This window comes from Protomyctophum bolini, assembly GCF_963924005.1.
Source record: "Protomyctophum bolini genome assembly, chromosome: 7".
In the NCBI taxonomy this organism is placed as follows: Eukaryota; Metazoa; Chordata; class Actinopteri; order Myctophiformes; family Myctophidae; genus Protomyctophum; species Protomyctophum bolini.
This window is the reverse complement of record NC_137868.1, coordinates 11,468,940-11,488,501: the sequence shown is the minus strand read 5'-3', so window position 1 is coordinate 11,488,501 and position 19,562 is coordinate 11,468,940. Positions and strand designations below refer to the sequence as shown.

The 19,562-nt window shown below is 45.1% G+C and overlaps 1 protein-coding gene and 1 long non-coding RNA gene across 5 annotated transcripts in view; both read right to left on the bottom strand.

Annotated features, from left to right (window-relative positions):
- Window positions 1-138: 138 nt before the first annotated feature.
- On the bottom strand, window positions 139-2,252 carry LOC308319234. The gene is made up of 2 exons (XR_013964443.1): window positions 2,183-2,252; window positions 139-2,084 (listed from the first exon to the last, which is right to left on the bottom strand). It is a non-coding gene; the product is annotated as an uncharacterized lncRNA (long non-coding RNA).
- A 1,268-nt stretch (window positions 2,253-3,520) lies between these two features.
- The window catches only part of znrf2b (zinc and ring finger 2b), a 90,185-nt gene continuing 74,143 nt past the window's right edge, over window positions 3,521-19,562 (bottom strand). Inside the window, exons 3-5 of one of the 4 annotated variants that reach the window (XM_080769196.1) lie at window positions 8,757-8,862; window positions 7,376-7,465; window positions 3,521-7,090 (exon numbers count right to left, since the gene is read on the bottom strand). In XM_080769196.1, coding sequence (XP_080625322.1) covers window positions 7,408-7,465; window positions 8,757-8,862 — 164 coding nt within the window. In that variant the 3' untranslated portion in view covers window positions 3,521-7,090; window positions 7,376-7,407. The other 3 variants (XM_080769194.1, XM_080769195.1, XM_080769197.1) reach the window with 3 other exon arrangements.

Genomic DNA, 19,562 nt, shown 5'->3' with positions numbered 1-19,562 from the left:
GGCAAGGCAAATATTGTATTTTTACTCAACTCACAATGCGCCGCAATGCGACATATTGTGAGCTTGCAGATCGTCTATTTTCAAAATATTGGGAGACATTTGAAAACAATATACCTTTAATAATTTTGAATTCCAGACTTTTACTTGTAACGGAGTAGTTCTACATTACAGTATTGATACTTTTACAGTAAGTAAAACAACTACAGTACATTTTCCACCACTGTTTACATTATAACATCTTGCTCTTTGTACTCGAATGTCGAATATGGACATTTGGGGGTCTGGAAAAGTGTGGGATTTTTGATTGATTGAAATCTTTATTAACAGTTTGCAGAATTACAGTACATTTCAAGCACAAACTCAATACAAAGACTGAATGTATCCTTCATAGGGAGACTCACCTTGACTGTTTTCTCAAGTATTCTTGCCTGTCTATGATCATCATCCTAACCACAACAAGTGGCATGCTGTAGGCTGGGAACAGAAAATGCAACAGCAGTGTTATCAAAGGATTTGCTCTTTTAATTTCCTTTCTGTACATTTTTCTTTCTTTTTTTTACATAAATGGAATGTTATAACATGTACTTTATGACTACGGATTTCCAGAAAAAAAAAGGAAACAAAACAATCTAGGCATGTACAGTATTTTGAACCTGTTAAAAGTACACTGGGATGTATTATCAAAATAAATTACTTTGCTCAATGTTCTTCTCTCGTCTTTTCAGTTGTGAGGTTTAATGTCCTCACTAAGCAAACATTCTCCATTCAATTCATGAGTTATACTTATTGCCAATGGGTAAAAATATATAATTAATCTACCATTGAGTATAACTCTCATCCTCCAAGATGTCCCTATAGCCAACACTTTGATTAAACATGGAGTATTCATGTGACACGCAGATAGATTTTGGACAAACATCGATGGACTCAGAACAGAAGCAGAAGACTTTGGACCGGTACGGGCTCAGAACAGAAGCAGAAGACTTTGGACCGGTACGGGCTCAGAACAGAAGCAGAAGCAGCAAATAATGTACAGTCACACGCGAGGATCTCCTCGCCACAAACCCCCACCCACCCCAATAATAATAATTAAACAAAAGATAAAAAGACTAAACCAAAATGGGGATTCCAAGGTGCTTGACCGATTATGCAGTAGCTCAAGGGTTGGCAACCTTTTTGACATGTTTTTATTTTCTTGATAGTGTGCCGCATCAACATCAACATTCAGTACAATTATGAAACCACATTAAAATAAATTTAGTTTTTTTTGGCTGTCCATATCCATTATTTGGGGAAACGTCTTCTTTCACATCAGGACATTGTAATGATCATTAGACTCAGAGCAACAACCCCACCTACCTCTGAGAGCAACAACCCCACCTATCTCTCAGAGCAACAACTCCACCTATCTCTCTCAGAGCAACAACCCCACCTATCTCTCAGAGCAACAACCCCACCTACGGTGACCTACCTCTGAGAGCAACAACCCCACCTATCTCTCTGAGAGCAACAACCCTGCACCTACCTCTGAGAGCAACAACCCCACCTACCTCTGAGAGCAACAACCCCACCTATCTCTCAGAGCAACAACCCCACCTACGGTGACCTACCTCTGAGAGCAACAACCCCACCTATCTCTCTGAGAGCAACAACCCTGCACCTACCTCTGAGAGCAACAACCCCACCTACCTCTGAGAGCAACAACCCCACCTATCTCTCAGAGCAACAACCCCACCTATCTCTCAGAGCAACAACCCCACCTATCTCTCAGAGCAACAACCCCACCTATCTCTCTGAGAGCAACAACGCCACCTATACCTCTCAGACTCCCACCCCATCTTCTTCAGAGGTCAGAGCTCGGGGTCTGCATACCGTACCGGGACACATTACATTTGATTGACTCTGCCTTGTAGTAATAATGATATTTGAAAGAAAAAGAAAAATCCTCTCTCTCACACACTTGACATGACATTGTGTCAGTGATTACTCTCCCGCGTGCCAATGGTGGCACCAGTCAGTGTCCAAGGTTGCCGACCCCTGCAGTAGCTACAATAATATTATAAGGCTGTCCTGGTATTGTTATCCTTAGCAGTGCCTCTCACGCTCTCCCCCATACAATGTATTACAATAGAGACGATGGACATGTTGGGATGCTACACATTCTTGAGCCGCTCGGCTCCACTGCTATCGTTTTGTCAAATTACTGAACTGGGACGAGCTGGTTAACCACATGAACCCTAGCAGCGCCCCTGATTCCGGGGGGCGAGTGTTCGGCGGAAATAGCCGATCTACAAGCTCACAACGTGTCATGGCGTGACGCGTCGTGAGCTTGTAGATCGGCTGGGGGGGGGGGGGGGGGGGGTCGACTTGTATAGAGCCATCTAACTACGGCAGTGGTTTTCAACCAGTTTCATATGCATTCAGCATTTGAGCAATGGCCCACCATTTGATGAGTCAGCCTCTCAGACTCCAGACCCAAGAAGAACATATTCTGTCTGGATAAGATAAAATTCCATTCTGTATTGATGTGGTACCAGTGGAGCGATAACAGGCAAATGTATAACAATTATTATAAAATAACAATTATTCTACATTCTCTAATTGTGAAGACTTCTTAGAGCGTAAGATGAAACCATGTGGAGTGGACTCATTTGGTCCATTTGGTTTCATTTTACACTCTCAAGAGTGAAAGATAAGGGGATAAATGTGGTTACCATTAACTCTCCATCATTTAGCTGGGGACCACCTGGAACGCCCTCAAGGACCACTGGAGGTCCCCGGACCCAAAACCACTGATCTAAGGGTTTAAGTGGTTAAAGTGTGTACAACACAGGATACAACTGAACATTTCTCTTTTGTCGTTGGTTACGCAAACAGGGGAACTCCCATCAGGATGTAAGCGACACAATTTTACTCGTCATCACAAGCCAGAGGAATTTGTCTTTGCTTTGGCCGAATTAAAATGTGTGTCTGTTGAGAGAAACGTTTATTGGGAAATCACCTTTGATAGAAATGATGAGCAGTGGGTTTCACAACTGAACTGCACAGGCAGATTCATGACCGGATCATTTTCGGCAAATAGATATTTGGCGTAGAGAGGGGGGGGGGGGGGGGGTGGGGGGGGGAGGAGTACAGACCCCTGGGGAGACTCCGGTTACGACAAAGTACACAGGGTTTAAGTGGTTAATACGACCTCTTAACATGATACCCACATCTTCAGAGTGGTCATCAATGACTTGCCCAATGACAGCAGAGGTGATGTACGAGGGGGACATCTTATGTAAGATGTCCTCAGTAGTTAGCAGCGTGTATTTAAAAAGCTCTTAAACCCTAAGAGAGAAATATCTCAAGGCCTTTTTAAACAGAGACTGAAATGACCTGGTATTCTCATGAAGTCATACCTCTCTCTCTCTCTCTCTGTTTGATTGGTTTTTGGCATGGCCTAACTCAGTGGTTCTCAACCTTTTTTCACCCCCCCCCCCCCCCCACACACACACACAAGATTTTAATGATTGAACATTATTATTATTATTATTAATAATAATACTTTAACCAATGAAAAGTATTAAAAAGCGACAAAAACCTCCTAACTCCTGGGCAACGTTGCCCAGGAGTTATGTTCGATTTTCAGGCAACTCCTGAAAAATTAACATTTTGGAGTATATTATTCATTATTAATGTAATATTGTCATTCAAATATAATTATTTTGCCACTTAGTTGCAATATCCTCACGGCCAACCAGTGGCCCCCCATCCACAGGTTGAGATCCACTGGCCTAACTAACCGTTTCTTTCTTCTCTCTCTGTCTGTCATTCTTCCACTTGGGTTGACGATATATGAGGTTAATGGCTCATCTGGACACACTAGTACCTCGGTATGCTATCTTTAGGCAGCTATTACGTACAACAACAGGACACGAGGAGGACGTCATTCTGTTTGCTTTTAAGGCCAGATTATCTTGTTTTTCTCCCTCCGCTCTCCTTTTAGACAGAAGAAGATTAACACACGCCGAATGTCATATTCGCGCATATACTCTCACATACATGAAACACTTTCGCGCAACGAAATGAAAGCAAAAGTATGATAAATAAAGTGATTGGAAAAACAAAAAAAGTGAACGTGAGTGAGGTGTGTGTGTGTGTGTGAGTGGGCTGTAAAAAGTAGAGACTATGTACAAAGAGAAGAGTTTTCTTCTTTTTTGCCTGGGGTTCAGTTTGTTACAACCTCATGTCCCAGAAGTACACAGTATTGCTACAAACAAACAAACAAAAAGAAAGAAAAGGAACATTCTCCATCTCAGTCCAGAGGTGCCTGCTGGGAGCCCGGCCCCAAACCACACAGTGTGTTGTTCCACAGTGCCACCATGTGGTGGAACCGTGAATCTCAGCACAGCTGCCAGGAAATATAATCCAGTACAGTATAGCACAGTGGTTCTCAAAGTTGGTCATGGGGACCCTCAGGGGTCCTTGAGAGGTAGTTCCCCCAGCTAAATGATTGATAATTAGGAACCAAATGGACCCAGGCAGGTCTGTAACTCTGAGAGTGTACCAATGGAACCAAATTGACCTGTTTGTCCAGTCTCAAAGTTTTGGGTTGGTCCTTGAAATGGCAATAAGGTTGAGAACCAGCTGTGGTAGCAGTGATGTGGTATAATTATATGCGAATGCACCGTCGCATTCAGCTCAGGCCAGAGTGCTGTGGATCCGTGTACGCGAGTCCTGGACTCCTGGGGCCCCACACACATGTTGTCCAGGCCCCCATTCAGGGCCTGCGTCCAGGGCCCCCCATGTCCAGGCCCCCATTTAGGGCTTGTGTCCAGGGCCCCCCATGTCCAGGCCCCTGTTTGGGGCTTGTATCCAGGGCCCCCCATGTCCAGGCCCCCATTTAGGGCTTGTATCCAGGGCCCCCCATTTCCAGGCACCCCCCGGGTGGGCAGAAAGAAAGGCACAGGTATAGACACAGTCGGTGGAAGAGGTGGAGAGAAGCCGGAATTACACTCAGCCACATCCTGGTGTTCCAAAAATACCCCGGCGGCAAGTAATGACGAATTTAATTGCAAATCTTTAGGGCCTGTGAATTGTTAAGGGTAGTGTATGTAAATGATATGTTTCGGTTGAAACGAAAGGTTTTCTTTTCCTTCTCCTGATTGGATTAAATTTGTATCTCAACCTCAAGATGCAATTTATATATATATATATATATATATAGTCTCCCGTTTGCATTTGTCAAGCCCATTCTTCTGAAAAAAAGGAGAAATGTTGACATAGGATTGACATTTTCCGGTTCCTTGACCAAATGTATAGTACTATTTTATAGTAATGGCCCACAGGGTCATATAGTACTATTTTATAGTACTATTTTTGTATCTGCCAAAAAATAGGCTGCCTTATATATATATTAATTTACATGAAAATTATATATATAGCTATTTTATATAATGATGTGGCTTTCATGACAACATAGAATAACGGCGTACTCAAGTGCACAATGGTGTTAATAACACGTTTACTCAATTATGTTACCCTTCCAGACTTTGTATTTATTGCTACAAGGGGTTAAAGAGATGGTACTTTGTACCAAAGACAATAACCTTAGCACCCCAATACCTCCCTGCCTGGCACTCAGCATCAAGGGTTGGATTGGGGGTAAGTCCCACCATGTCCAGGGAGTGTGTTTGTACACCATGGCTGGGGGATGTATTTGCACATCAAGCTGCCTCACTCTACAGAAACAGGAGCTAGGCTCCTGCCCTGTGGGCCACATGGCTCAGAGCTAGGCTCCTGCCCTGTGGGCCACATGGCTCAGAGCTAGGCTCCTGCCCTGTGGGCCACATGGCTCAGCTGGGCTCCTGCCCTGTGGGCCACATGGCTCCTGCCCTGTGGGCCACATGGCTCAGCAAGGCTTCCTTACTACGTTGCACCTGTCCTGACCGAGTGCCTTTTATGGCACCACGCAGATTTCCGGCATGCGATACGTCATACAGCGAAGTATGAATTAGGCTAGAGGTAAAGAATTATGAAGGCAAAGGAAGGTATAAACTCTATATAGGGCTGCAACTGTCCTTTTGTTCGTGATTATACTTTTTTGATTAATCAAATAAACGAGAAACATGTTTATGACTTTTTTATATTAAAAAACGTACACCGTCACACAATGGTGTATAATCAGTGAAAAAATAGTGGAAATAAAAGCTCACAACGCCTCGCATCGAGCTGGCTAGATCCCCTATTTCCACAGTTTTTAAATTGTTTTGAAACTTTTATCCTATAACGACACACCCATGATGTTACTGTAGTATTACTGATGATTATCGATATTGTTTTCTTTATAATGTCTTAAAATCGATTACCGGTAGTTTGATTAACCGTTGCACTCCTACGACTATACCTTCCGCTGACCTCAGACCGTGCTGTCTCCACCCCCTCCAGTGTCCTGGTGTACAATCAGCTCCAAAGAAAACAAAAAGAAAACAGATCTTCTGTCCAACGTCAAATCAGGAGGAAGTCAACATCAAGGAAAAGGAGGAGTTAACGTCAGGTGATAACGATGGCGCCACGCTCTGTGGCCGATCGCCGCCCGAGACGCGGGTCCAACGTTGCCCGAAACGGCGTCCTTTTCCGCTTCCACTCGCCGGGAGTGGGAGCGGAGTGCTTACACCCCGACAACAGGCTTTTTTTCTTTTTTCTTTTGATTGGGACAGCTGTGCATCCGAGTTGGCGCGACTCCCTCAAAATGAGTCTCTGTGGGGTGGGGGGGGTGGGGGGATTGTCCCGTTGTCCGTCCACATATCAGTCCGGGACGAGGTTGCGCGCGCGTGCGGATGTGGTGCGGTCAGCAAAATATGGTGTATCCCTGAAGATTGCTTTCAATGAGTTATGGCACACCGTGTTACTAGGACGTCCAGGGGGTGGGGTGGAGGTCCGGGCCCTGGATGGGATGGACGAGGGTCCGGTGGAGCAAGGGGGAGGTCAGTGTCACACTGGCCACAGACTTCACAGTGTCCAGCAGTCTCCATGGCACCCAGGAAGTGGGGTGGGGGGTTTCACATTGTGGCTGTGGTGTCGTCGTCGTCGGTGAAACCCGGGCGCTCTTCCATCTGTGGGAGCATTGATAACCTGTCAGAAGACAGACGCAAGCACACAACTGTTCAATGTTAATTATTTTGTAAACATTTGTGCGTGTGTGCACGCACGCGCCTGTTGTCTTTGCACTGTACCTTACTGCGTGAGCGTGTGTTTATTATAGCGGACGTGTATGCGTGCATGTGCACTGTTGTTTGAAAATCAGTTGCAGGTGTCTGTGTTGCAGACAGAGCGAGACAAACACACAACGAGTGTGTGCAACACATGTACTGTACCTGTACTGTACCTGTACTGTACCTGTGCAAAAGAACACAAAAAGGCCCTTTAGTCCGCCGGGTGCTCCGGACACGATCTGTTCACCTCGAACCACTCATCGATACAGCTGTTAAACGACAGAAGACAGCATGACGAGAGAGAAAGAGAGAGAGAGAGAGAGAGGGGGGAGAGAGAGGGAGATACTGTATGAGTAACACTTCTTAGTTCTTTCGTGATTTGACAGAATGACATGTATATAAACAGACTTTCTTATCAAGTAGATTTCAATACAGACAGGTGAGTTCTAAGTGTCAGAGTGATGAATGGACGCTATAGCATTCAGCTAGATGGACCGTAGCCCAGGTACAGTACTACAAGTACTACAGTACACGCTGTTCTCTCTGTCACTTTGCTGTCAAAACCTACAATACAGCAGATGATCTCTGAAGCCTATTACATAAAGCACTCTGTGAGAGTCGCCTTTGTGTTTGAAAAGTGCCATACAAACAGACGCCTCACCATAGGCTTATGGAATGCAAATAGTGCCGGTGAAAGTGCAACCTTTATGGGTGATAATAACACTTTTCATCTGCCAGGCTTTTGGAGTGCGGCCGGTACTCTCCACCAGGGGTTCCTGAGGGGTTTCCATGGAGACCCCCCAGCAAAATTAGCCAAAGATAAGCTCAAAATCTGGATTAAGAGCGTCTGCTACTGCTACAGTAAATGCTTAAATTGTAAATTGTGTACTAAATATAGTCAAATATAGTTAATCTACATCTACAACCACAATGTGACACACGGTGAGCTTGTGGATCTGCTATTTTTGTTAAATGTTTGTTTGAATAACAGTCACCAATGAAACCAAAACATACTTTTCAACCTGGGCGTCCTTGACGCTGGTTTATGGATCCTGCCGCAAAAGAACAAGGAGGCGGGGCCTTTGCGCTTAGAGGCAGGCCCACGGACGTCTTGAGTGACAGGCTGTCGCTCATTCATACGAGGGCCTCCCGTTAAAATACGAAGTAACAACACAATTATGTTAAAACGCATCGCTTGCCTGCCTGCCTGCAGGCAAGATGGCCGTGGGCCTGCCTCTAAGCACAAAGGCCACGCCTCCTTGTTCTTTTGCGGCAGGATCCATAATCAAGTGTCCTTGACATGAAAACGTTTGAGAGCCAATGGTTCTATACAAATAAGATAGAATAGAAGAAGTCACGAACACACTAACATCCTGAGTGCTTAGTGTTCATTTAACTGTGTGAGTGTACAAACACCATCCGAGTAGAGCACTGTTTCCCAAACAGTGGGTCGTCCCTCTGCCCCCCCCGCCCCCAGATAGCCACTCATTGTGAGCTTGCATTGTAACTAGTTTGGGACTTGGGTAGTACTTTGGCAGCCTCTGGTGTCTGCAGTCTTACCCTTTATGGTAGATGCAGAGGCAGGGCAGGCGTGCGATGGTGTCTCCCTGAACCAGCTCCTCCAGGCATATTGCACATTCTCCCGCATCCTTGGTTAGAACATCCTCTGCACACAGAGAAAGAGAGAGAACGACACACATTTAGAATGAAAATAATGCTACCAATGGCACTTTTGTGGCAAATGTGGCGGAGCACAACGAAAACTTGGACCTCCCGTCGATGGGTGACGGACAAGCTCAAAGAGAGAAGAGCTGGCTGGTCACTGGCATCGAGCAAACTGACGCTGTCGGGAACCAACCCAAGGCACACCTCCTACCTACTGTATAGTGTATACACACATGATGCTGGACTCTTGTCCTTGTAAAAACACGCTCGCGCAGGAAGGTAAAGTGCAAAGACAACAGGCGCACACACACGCACGCGCACACACACTATAATGTATGACAAAGCATTGCTGCTTATCTACAAAACTATGAGCTTGATGATTTAAAGTAATATTAACAACAATAATAATGGTCCTCACTACCTTAAATTTGTCTGCTGTATTTACCTCCCTGCCAATATATATTGCACTGCGCTATTGCACTAATAGCGCAGTGCTTGGGGAGCAGTGAGTGCTAATAGCGCAGAGCTTGGGGAGCAGTTAGGGCTTAAGTGTCTTGCTCAGAGATATACTTCAAGACCACATGCTGAAAACCACTGAACTAAGTGGACACTGAAATAGCCTCCCCCTCCAGTTGAAACTGTAGCTCCTCTCCGCGGCCAGAAGGGGGAGCTCTCATCCCAACAACCCAGCCCAAGGAGCCTCATGTCAGCCTCTAGTCTATTTGTATTCAAATGCACTGGGCTGCCCTCTGAAGTGGAAAACTATGACATGGTGCAGAGAGAGAGAGAGAGAGAGAGAGATAGCGATAGAGAGCGAGAGAGAGAGAGAGAGAGAGAGATGCCTCATGCCTGCCTGCCTGCCTGCCTGCCTGCGTGGCTGACTGGGCTCAGTGGGCTGCAGGCAATTCTCTGAGGGGACTGTCTGTCACCTCCCGGAGATTAAAGCTCCATGTATACTGCAGTTGTTGCGCACTGGTAGGGACGGGAGTCACACCAACGCTCAATGAAGTATATCATCCCAAGCCCCATAAACGTAGAGATTGCACCGCTATGCTACGCCGATGCCAAAGCTCAATTACAAACTCATCAACGCTGCCGTCATGGACGCGAGTCAGCAAGACGCAATGTCAGTTCAATATCATTTGGCTTCATAATTACTTGGAGTTATGGTATAAACGCTTGGGATGGGACCCTCAGGGGTCCATAAGGACACTGACAGGTCTATAACTCTGAGAGTGTAGGAAGTGGAACCAAATGGACCCTTGAAAGATGCACAGACAGACAGGCAGACAGACAGCCAGCGTTAAGCACGCAGACAGACACAGTTAAGCACAGAGGCAGACAGACAGACAGAGCAGTTCTCTGTCATAGGATCCCTGGCTGGCTCAGTCAGAAGAACTCACACAGTCATCATCACAGAGTCATGTGTCCACCAGGCCATAATCATTTAACCCCTTACATGGTGGATTAAGACTGGAGCTAGCCTGTCTGCCTGCCTGCCTCCTCCTCCTCCGTCTTGAAGACTTTAAGCTTAGCACAGACAATAATTATAGTTCCACCCCATTTGACCGGATGTGAGAAATCTTCCAGTACTCCATCTGCCAGTGTACGGTCGTCCTACTAGGCTCTGTGCACGACTGTAGTCCTACTAGGCTCTGTGCACGACTGTAGTCCTACTAGGCTCTGTGCACGACTGTAGTCCTACTAGGCTCTGTGCATGACTGTAGTCCTACTAGGCTCTGTGCACGACTGTAGTCCTACTAGGCTCTGTGCATGACTGTAGTCCTACTAGGCTCTGTGCACGACTGTAGTCCTACTAGGCTCTGTGCATGACTGTAGTCCTACTAGGCTCTGTGCACGACTGTAGTCCTACTAGGCTCTGTGCACGACTGTAGTCCTACTAGGCTCTGTGAACGACTGTAGTCCTACTAGGCTCTGTGCACGACTGTAGTCCTACTAGGCTCTGTGCACGACTGTAGTCCTACTAGGCTCTGTACACGACTGTAGTCCTACTAGGCTCTGTGAACGTCTCTGTCGTGTAGCAATGTACATTCCCTTATATGTATACATAGCAGCCATTAAGAAAAACATGTTAGGGTACCACAGAGAGAGATTGAGTCTGGTTGGAAGGACCTGTATTCTGGCTTTGACTGTAAAGGTGACTATATCCTCATCAACTGCATAATTCTTGAATATTGTATGAGATACGGTGTGGTCTGCATCGGGAAGGCAAGCTAGCTTCCCCTGTAGTTTTAAACCAGTCCAGTGTTGTTGTTGTTTTTGCTGTAACATTATAAGGTATACCTCCGTGCATTGACTGGTGATATATGGTGTTCCGTATCAATTACAGTACTCCTTAATGAGATCAAACAGTTGGTAATAATGTCCTAAGAAACTGCTACAGAGATACTCCAGTTCTCACACAGAGGTCATTGAGGTCAGGCCAAGCTGACGACACCCCAAACCCAGTAGCATGTGAGTCCATGTTAAGGTTGGGCTTTCTTCTAAACCCCAGGAAACTTGGCTCGCCCTCTGCTGCCAGTGGCACTTTACGCCGTTTCATATCTAGAAACAGAGAAGATCTAGAAAGTTCCCTGACAGTCGTGTCATCACTGTTTAGCATGTTTATCAAGTGAGCCAGCCTTGTGGCGTTATATATCCACTCCATGTTCGGCACGCCAAACCTACCATCCTGTTTGGACTGGAAAATAATGTCTCTGGTGGTGTGGGTGTTGAGCCCGAACCACTTCCTCACAAAGTGAACTACATTATCATTTAGATCACTATAGGGCTGTATTTTGCGTGTCTTAAGTACCAGGTCTTATTACTTAACTTAAGATCTGGAGGCGTGGTCAATGCTCTTTGGACACTCAGAATAGCCAAATGGCATTGATCACGCCTCCAGGTCTTAAGTTAAGTAATAAGACCTGGTACTTAAGACACGCAAAATACAGCCCTAAGTGTTTTACATGCTAGATGAACGTTGGAGAAGAGGTGTTGTACTCTACTCAGGGCAACCTGCCTAATAGCCTCCATCTTCATCAGCAGTGGTAGTGGTGAAGTGTCAATCAGGTTCAGCCTAGCTGTAAACTCAGATGTAATGTACTCAACCTGTTCTTTCCATTCCCCTGCGATATTAAATCTATGCCCCTAGGTAGTTTGTATGACTCATGTACAGTAGGTCATACACACGTATGGGCTGTGAGTTGATGGTGAACTCAGGGCTTTTGTCAGCCTTAGACTTATACCAGCGGTTGCCACCACTACGCCTACATATGATGATTTCGGGTGTGACAGTACAGTACAGTAACAGTACAGTACAGTAGAGGGACCCCCCGGGGACCCCCACATGCTAAATGTCATTTCTCGACCGTTTCGGACACAGGGCAGTTCGCCAGAACCCGAGCCGACACCCTGGAGTCGTTCCTGTGGGTCTGGAAGTCCCACAGAGAACCCCCACACGGAGTTGCACCACTCACTTCACACAGGTGCGATTTTTTAAATAAATATTTGAAGGTTTTAGGTCCGGATTTAGAAGGCCTTTTTAGAATTGGCCTCATGATTCCAAATGGGCTAGTGGAGTGGAAGTAAAAGCATTGAAAATTGGAAATAATATTCATTGGAAAGTACCTCAAAATTGTACTTCAGTTCAACAGTACTTAAGTTACTTACTTTCCACCCATCAGTCAACGAGTAAACATCAGCCTTTCAGGAGACACACAGCAGCATGAGCACCAGAGCACAGAGTTAATGACTGCTGCTCAGCATCAGCTGTGACATGATCATAAAGCAGGCTGATTTGGATGAAAATAGACACACTCGTCTGGGTGAGTCACCACCAGCTCAATGGAAGGTCACGACTCACGTTGCCCCTGATTGTGGAATCATTCCCTTTGTTCGCCGCCCTGGGCGTGATTATGAGCCATCAGTTATTCCCACCACCTATCTCCATCTTCCCATTGATTAAGTGCTTTTGGTCATTTCGACAATCCGTGCCAGAGCAGTGAGCTCCGAAAACATGCAAAGCGGTTTGTCAATAATTCATAATTTGCTTTCTCCGCGAGGCCCTTCTGGCACTGATTACGCAGAGACACAAGAATAGGCTTGAGATGCAGGGCCAGCGTCCGTGCACCGAGAAGCCTAAACTAGCTCACTCCTCATGATGTAGTATGAACAAGTAGAATATCTACACGCACTGTGATCCACTGAGCTTGTGGATCAGCTACTTTTGCGGCATTTGAATTTGAATCCTGGAATCCTAAAATCCTTTTTGGGACACAATGACATTTTGGTGACATTAAACCATCACTGTGTGACTCATACAATAATAGTCTTCATGCTTGAGTGCTCATTCTTATTGTTTGTTATTTTCCTGCAGTATGTCTGGAGCTTTTGGCCGCGGGGTTGTGCTGCTCGCCCAGCGTAGACGGGAGGAGGGGGGTCCTTGAGGGGGGTTCTAGGGGGGGGGGGGGGTCCCCAACAAAATGATTTATAGTTAGGAATCAAATGGACCCTTACAGATCTGTAGGCTAACTCTGAGAGAAACAAATGGGACTGGTATACTGGTCCCTTTAGTTCCACTTTGTATGCTCTCAGAGTTAAATTAACACAGGCAGGATTTCGATGTAGATTAGGGTCCCAGTGGCCTGATGCCTATCACACCGGGGGTCCTTGAAATGGAAGAAAGACTGAGACACACGCCAACGTACCCCCCCCCCCCCCCCCCCGCCAAACACACACACACACACACACACACACACACACACACACGCGCGTACACACACACAGTTCCCATCACAACTACTGATCCAAACCTGCTCGACAGGGCAGTGTTCAGCTGGCCTCAGATAAGGCCAAGAAGACACAGGATCAGGCAGCCAGTCACTAAACAAAGGGCCATGCTGCTGCATACTATAATGCCCCCCAGTTACTTTGTAGATTTTGATTATTATTATACATTTATTATTATTATTATTATCATCATTATTAAAAACACGCCCCCCTCAAGTATTAGAAGGACAACATCAGTCACCAGAACCAACCAAGAACAGGTGTTTTTGATGTAATCTATCATTGTAATCTATATTGTAATCTATCATTTATCATGGTTAAAATGGAGTTTGCAGTTACAATTTGTATAGGAAGGGGGCGGGGCAGCTACAACGAATAATATCAAATATCTAAATACTGATTCAAGCAACTTCAAAACGGTCCAGGGAGTTCACAGCAAAGAGTAGACGATGAAATCACCCCAATTATCTTTGAAAGTGAAATAACCCAGACAGACCCAGACCCAGCCAGCCAGCCAGCGACACACATTGCAAGGTTCAAGGTTAGCTTTATTGTCCCTTGCAGGAAGTTGGTTTGCAGCCAGATAATAGTAAAAAAATACACACAACAAACAACATTCAATACAAGACTAAGATCTAAGAACAGGGCACTAGAGAGAGAGAAATCATGACATTCAATAGTAGCAAAGTCAGCAAAAGTGCATTAGTGGGCAATATGTGCAAAGAGGCTATAGAATAAAGTGCTATCTGCTGTTCAGCAGTTGAATAGCAGCCGGGACTATGGATAGTTTGAACCGATTGGTCTTTGTGGCGGGCACCCTCAGCCGACGACCTGAGGGCAACAGTTCAAACTCAGACCGAAGTGGGTGATCCGAGACCTCCAGGAGGGAGGAGGCTCTCTTAAGCATCTGCCTCTTGTACAGTTCTATGAGTTGGGCTTGGGTTCTTGCGTGTGTGTGCATTGGAGTGGCTGCACCACTCAAAAATGAGTGTTTTTTCCAACACTGGATAGTTCAACCCACTGATGTGTGAGTGGATGGCTGCTTAATTCTCTCAGGTTTCAGCTCTATCCTCCTACAAGGATTATGTAAAGAAGGCAAGGAGATCTACGGTAGAGGTATATAAGTCACAAAATAAACATGCAGATGTAGATCGACACATTCTTTGTGACTTCAAAGGAAGGTCAATTTGTATGGATATTATATATAGCTATACACTCCAGTCAAACTCTGTGAATGTTGCAACCTTCAATCATGTAGATCTGTCCTTTTTGAATTGTGGGTCTTGAGCTAAAAGGTTTGGCAACCACTGGTCTAGACCCAAAAAATCACATGTGGGCAACTGAGCGTGTGTGCACATGCTTGCGTACGTGCATGCATTACGCGTTTGTGGGTGTGTGTTTCCATCTCACATGTCTTACATATTTGAGATTTGAGCGGTGAGTTGAGAGCGCTTAAAATATCTACAGCATAAAAGTAAGCAGGTGGTTATGCATGCACACAGATGCGGGCCTCAGGTCTTAAGTGGTTAATATACGGTACCGCTCATAACTGTCTTAAAAATAACTCTTTTATAATTTTGTACGGGGGTCTGCAGGCCCAAAACTATTTTCATGTGGGGGTTCCGTGGCTAAATACATATCAATTAGGGGGTCCTTGACATGAAAACGTTTGAGAAGCACTGACTTAAACCCTCCAAAGCTCCAGTTTCTTCAGCGTTAAAAAAAGTGTTCTAATTCTTCCTCCAGTGCAGACAATTACGTACCAACGGGAACAACACAGTCTTTGTTTAATGTGTAACTAAGTCCAGAAGAAACCTGAGCCATGTGCACGGTAGAGAGAGCATCAAGATGACAGAGAGAGAGAGAGAGAGAGAGAGAGAGAGAGAGAGAGGGAATGTGTCTGCGTAAGAGAGGTTTAAGAACTAAAAGGAAAGTGAGAGAGGGGCAGGGAGGGCGAGCGACAGGAACACAGATGGAGAAAAGAGAAAGAAAGACAGAGAGAAAAGAGACAAAAGTCAAGAAAGAGCGAGATACTCAAGAGGATAAAAGGTTAATTTGTACTTCATCAAAGGGCCTGTGTAGCGACACATTCGTCCAGAGAACAGCCAATAATCACTGTTGCTGTCAGGTGGAAACTTTGCAGGTCCAAAACCGTTGGCTTTTTTATTTTGGAAACGTTTTAAAACTTTGAAATAGCCGATCTACAAGCTCACGGTGAGCTTGTAGATGTGCTATTTTCGCTGGTTTCGTTTGACACTCTTGCATGACTAAAGTAGGACATTCATTTATGAGAAAACATAAAGAAAAGTTGAAATGCGGAGATGCAAGGTCGCCAGCGCCCGCACCCCGCAGATCAGGAAAGGAGAAAAAAAGAGACAAAATGAGACGTCTTGTGAAAAGACAAGACGCATGTGGCCAGGGAGAGTGAGAGTGTAAAAGAGAGGCAGCAAGCCGTGTCTGGTTGACAGTGCGAGTACAGAGAGAGGGGATACAAAGGACAACGTGTGAATTATCATGTCAGAGTCAATATCGGTATTGTACTGTGTGTTATACTCCAGAGTTATGAATCGTCCGTATACGAAGGCTGGAGAGGCCCAAATGTTGTTGTTTTTTATTCAATTATCGTCTTGAGCATTGATTATTAATTTACAGGAAAGAAAAACACAACACAAAAAGTTAAAATATGGAGATAAGCGGTTTCTGTGACGACACCCCCCCCCCCCCTTCCCGATGGAGCCAATATCTTTAAATAGGCCCCCACTGCTGACTGGTTGACGGAGGATGGACAGGCGACAGAGGGATGACTGTAGGAAACAGGTGAAGGGAAGACCCTGTGGGGGTCTCTCCATATAACCCCCCCCCCCCCAGTGTGAAAACTATGAGGAATTATGTATTGTTCCACTGTGGAAAGTATTGTTCCACTGTGGAAAGTACATTTACTCTAAGTACTGTACTTTAAGTGCAATTGTTGAATTATTTTAAAACCTGCATTGTTCCAGCGGAAATCCCAAACGAATGGATACTTAACACTGTAACTGTAACTGGTTACATTTGTACCCTCTCAGAGTTACAGGACCATTTCGACCTACCATACCGTACCGGTACCCAACTGGTCCTCTGTTAGATGAAACTGGCCTAGCAGTGACATCATTGGTAGGTTCCTCCCTCCTTCATCACTATGTCAAGGTCAGTGAGAGGATGACATAAATCATGGCTAGAGTTGTGCTAGTGCTGAGGCTGACTGTACACACACGCCTCAACATTTATGTCCTACACACTTGCGCACGCACGCACACACACACACACACACACACACACACACACACACACACACACACACACTGTTTGTACGTGCGACAAACAGTGGCTCCGGTCCAGCTGGGCTCACTAACCACTCAGCTATGGTCGCCCAGAACCTGACCTCTAATATAAGAATAAGAATAAGAATAATATTTATAGAGCACCTTTCATGACATTAAATATATAGTGCTTTACAAAGCAAAATATCTGAACTAGCGTAAAAATATCATTCAAAAAGAAAATGAAATTACAAATTTAAGAGAAGACAGTAAAATCGGCAAAAAATGGGTAAAAATGGGTCTTAAACTGTGTTTTAAAAATGTCAACAGAGGCTGCCTGTCTAAGGTGCCGTGGGAGTTTATTCCAGGCCGTTGGCCCCTAGAATCAGAAAGCTGCTTCTCCGCATCTTTTAGTCGCCATTCCCTTAGGCACCTCGAGTAGTCCAGCAATGGCAGACCTGAGGGGGCGGCCTGGGACATATTTTGGCAGGCAAGGAGGTAAGAAGGTGCAAGACCATTTAGGGCTTTATAAACAAGTAAAATAACTTTAAAATCAATCCCAAAAACAACCAGGAGTCAATGCAGTATGAGGCTAAAACTGTCAAACATTTCTAATCCTATAATCCTAACCCCCAACCTGAATCTTCTCCAATACTTGGAAACCTAACTCCCCAAATCTGTTTTACTATGACAACAACCATTCCTCTGATGACCAATGTCAAATGTGTGTGTGTGTGTGTGTGTGTGTGTGTGTGTGTCTCACTGTGATCGCACTGCGTCACAGACGCATGGTGTTGGTGGTAATACATGCACACACACACACCCACCTACCCACACACACCTCAACATTAATTTCCTACACACTTGAATCAAGTATAGCAATAAATGCACACAACGTCGCACATGCACAGAGCAGCTGTGATGTTTGCTTATAGCTCCGTAGCCCACAGGCTTAAAGGTTACGTCACAGTCAGATAGTTGCTAGCCGCACTAGCACTGATGGCACAGATACACACACCCATCCACACGCGCACACACGCGCACGCGCACGCACACACACACACACACACACACACACACACATACACACACACACACACACACACACACACACACACACCTCAGATGTATACAGCTCAGATGTATTATATGTATACAGCACATGCAGGTCTCTATTAAGACCAGAGTGTGCTCAGCTCCCATTATGGAGCCCACACTGCTGGCTTTCTGTTCCTAATGTGACCTCCTTTTTAAGAACTGGACATGAGCTACAGTATATTCATGCAAATCCCCATCACGGTGGTCAGCAAACAGTATAATTATTATGTTTATATACATATACCGTCTACACCTCTGCACTAATTTGATCCAGTTGTAACTTAACTCAGATTTTACACATTTTGTCGATGACTTCTATTCTCTTCCACTTCTACTAACTATGCTCTATGATCTGTTTTCACTGCATTGATGGGCCTGCACAATGTAGAACAGCACAATGTAGAACCTGTTTAAATGAATACATTCACAAAATGGACAGATATTTGTAAGTTTTGTGTAACTGTTGATTGTGTGCAAATGTAATGGTTACATGCATGTGTACATTATCTGCGGCATATTAATACTGAATGTTTTACAGTGTAGGAGGTGATCAATGGTGACATCATGGTCTCATTGATCTAATCAGTGTGGGATGTAAAAGTGGGCCAATGAGAGCTGATCCCATCAGAGCCCCTCCCCCTTCCCTGATCCCTAATCCCTCCTCCTCCTCCTCCCAGCTGAGGTCATTACAGAGGCCAGAGATGGACCGTCAGGTGGAACTCTCTCTCTCTCTCTCTCTCTCTTTCTCTCTCCCCATCTGTCTTTGTCCCTTTCTGTCCTTCTCTCAATCAGTCTGTTCTGTCTCTCCATTAAGTATATGTGTCTCCGTCTCTTTTTGCCATCCTGTCTGCCTCTCTGCATCTCTATCTACTGTATATCTCAGTCAGTCTCTTTTGCTACAGTATGACTCCCTGACTCTCTCCATCCATCATCCATCTCTCTCTCTCTCTCTCTCTGACTGAGTGATGTGTCATGCACTGTAATAACAGGCTTAGCATGGCCTACAGTATGTGGCCTAATCCAGTGTACTGACCCAGTTCTGACCCCCATAGTCGTAATGGTGAGTTTAGCTCCAGGTGAGACACTGCAGCCACAGTATGTAACTGAGGCTTACACACACACACACACACACACACACTCACATGGCGCACACACACACACACACACACACACACACACACACACACACACACACACACACACCTTTTTCATATTGAACAGATTACCACACATTGTTATTTTCACCATACAGTACATGACAGATAGGCAAACATTTAATGAATATAGTTATCGCCATGAAACGTCTACTACTACTTCTACTTACGAAGACAATGGTTGATTGTATTACAAGTTTTCTGAAATGTTACATTTAAATATGCAAATTAGGGAGTATATAGGAAAATATGCAAAAAAATACATACTTTGGAACGGTTATCATGTATTCATTTATTTATATTGACCCTATTAACAATTTAACATGTATGGTTTTGCATACTCAATTCATAACCAATTA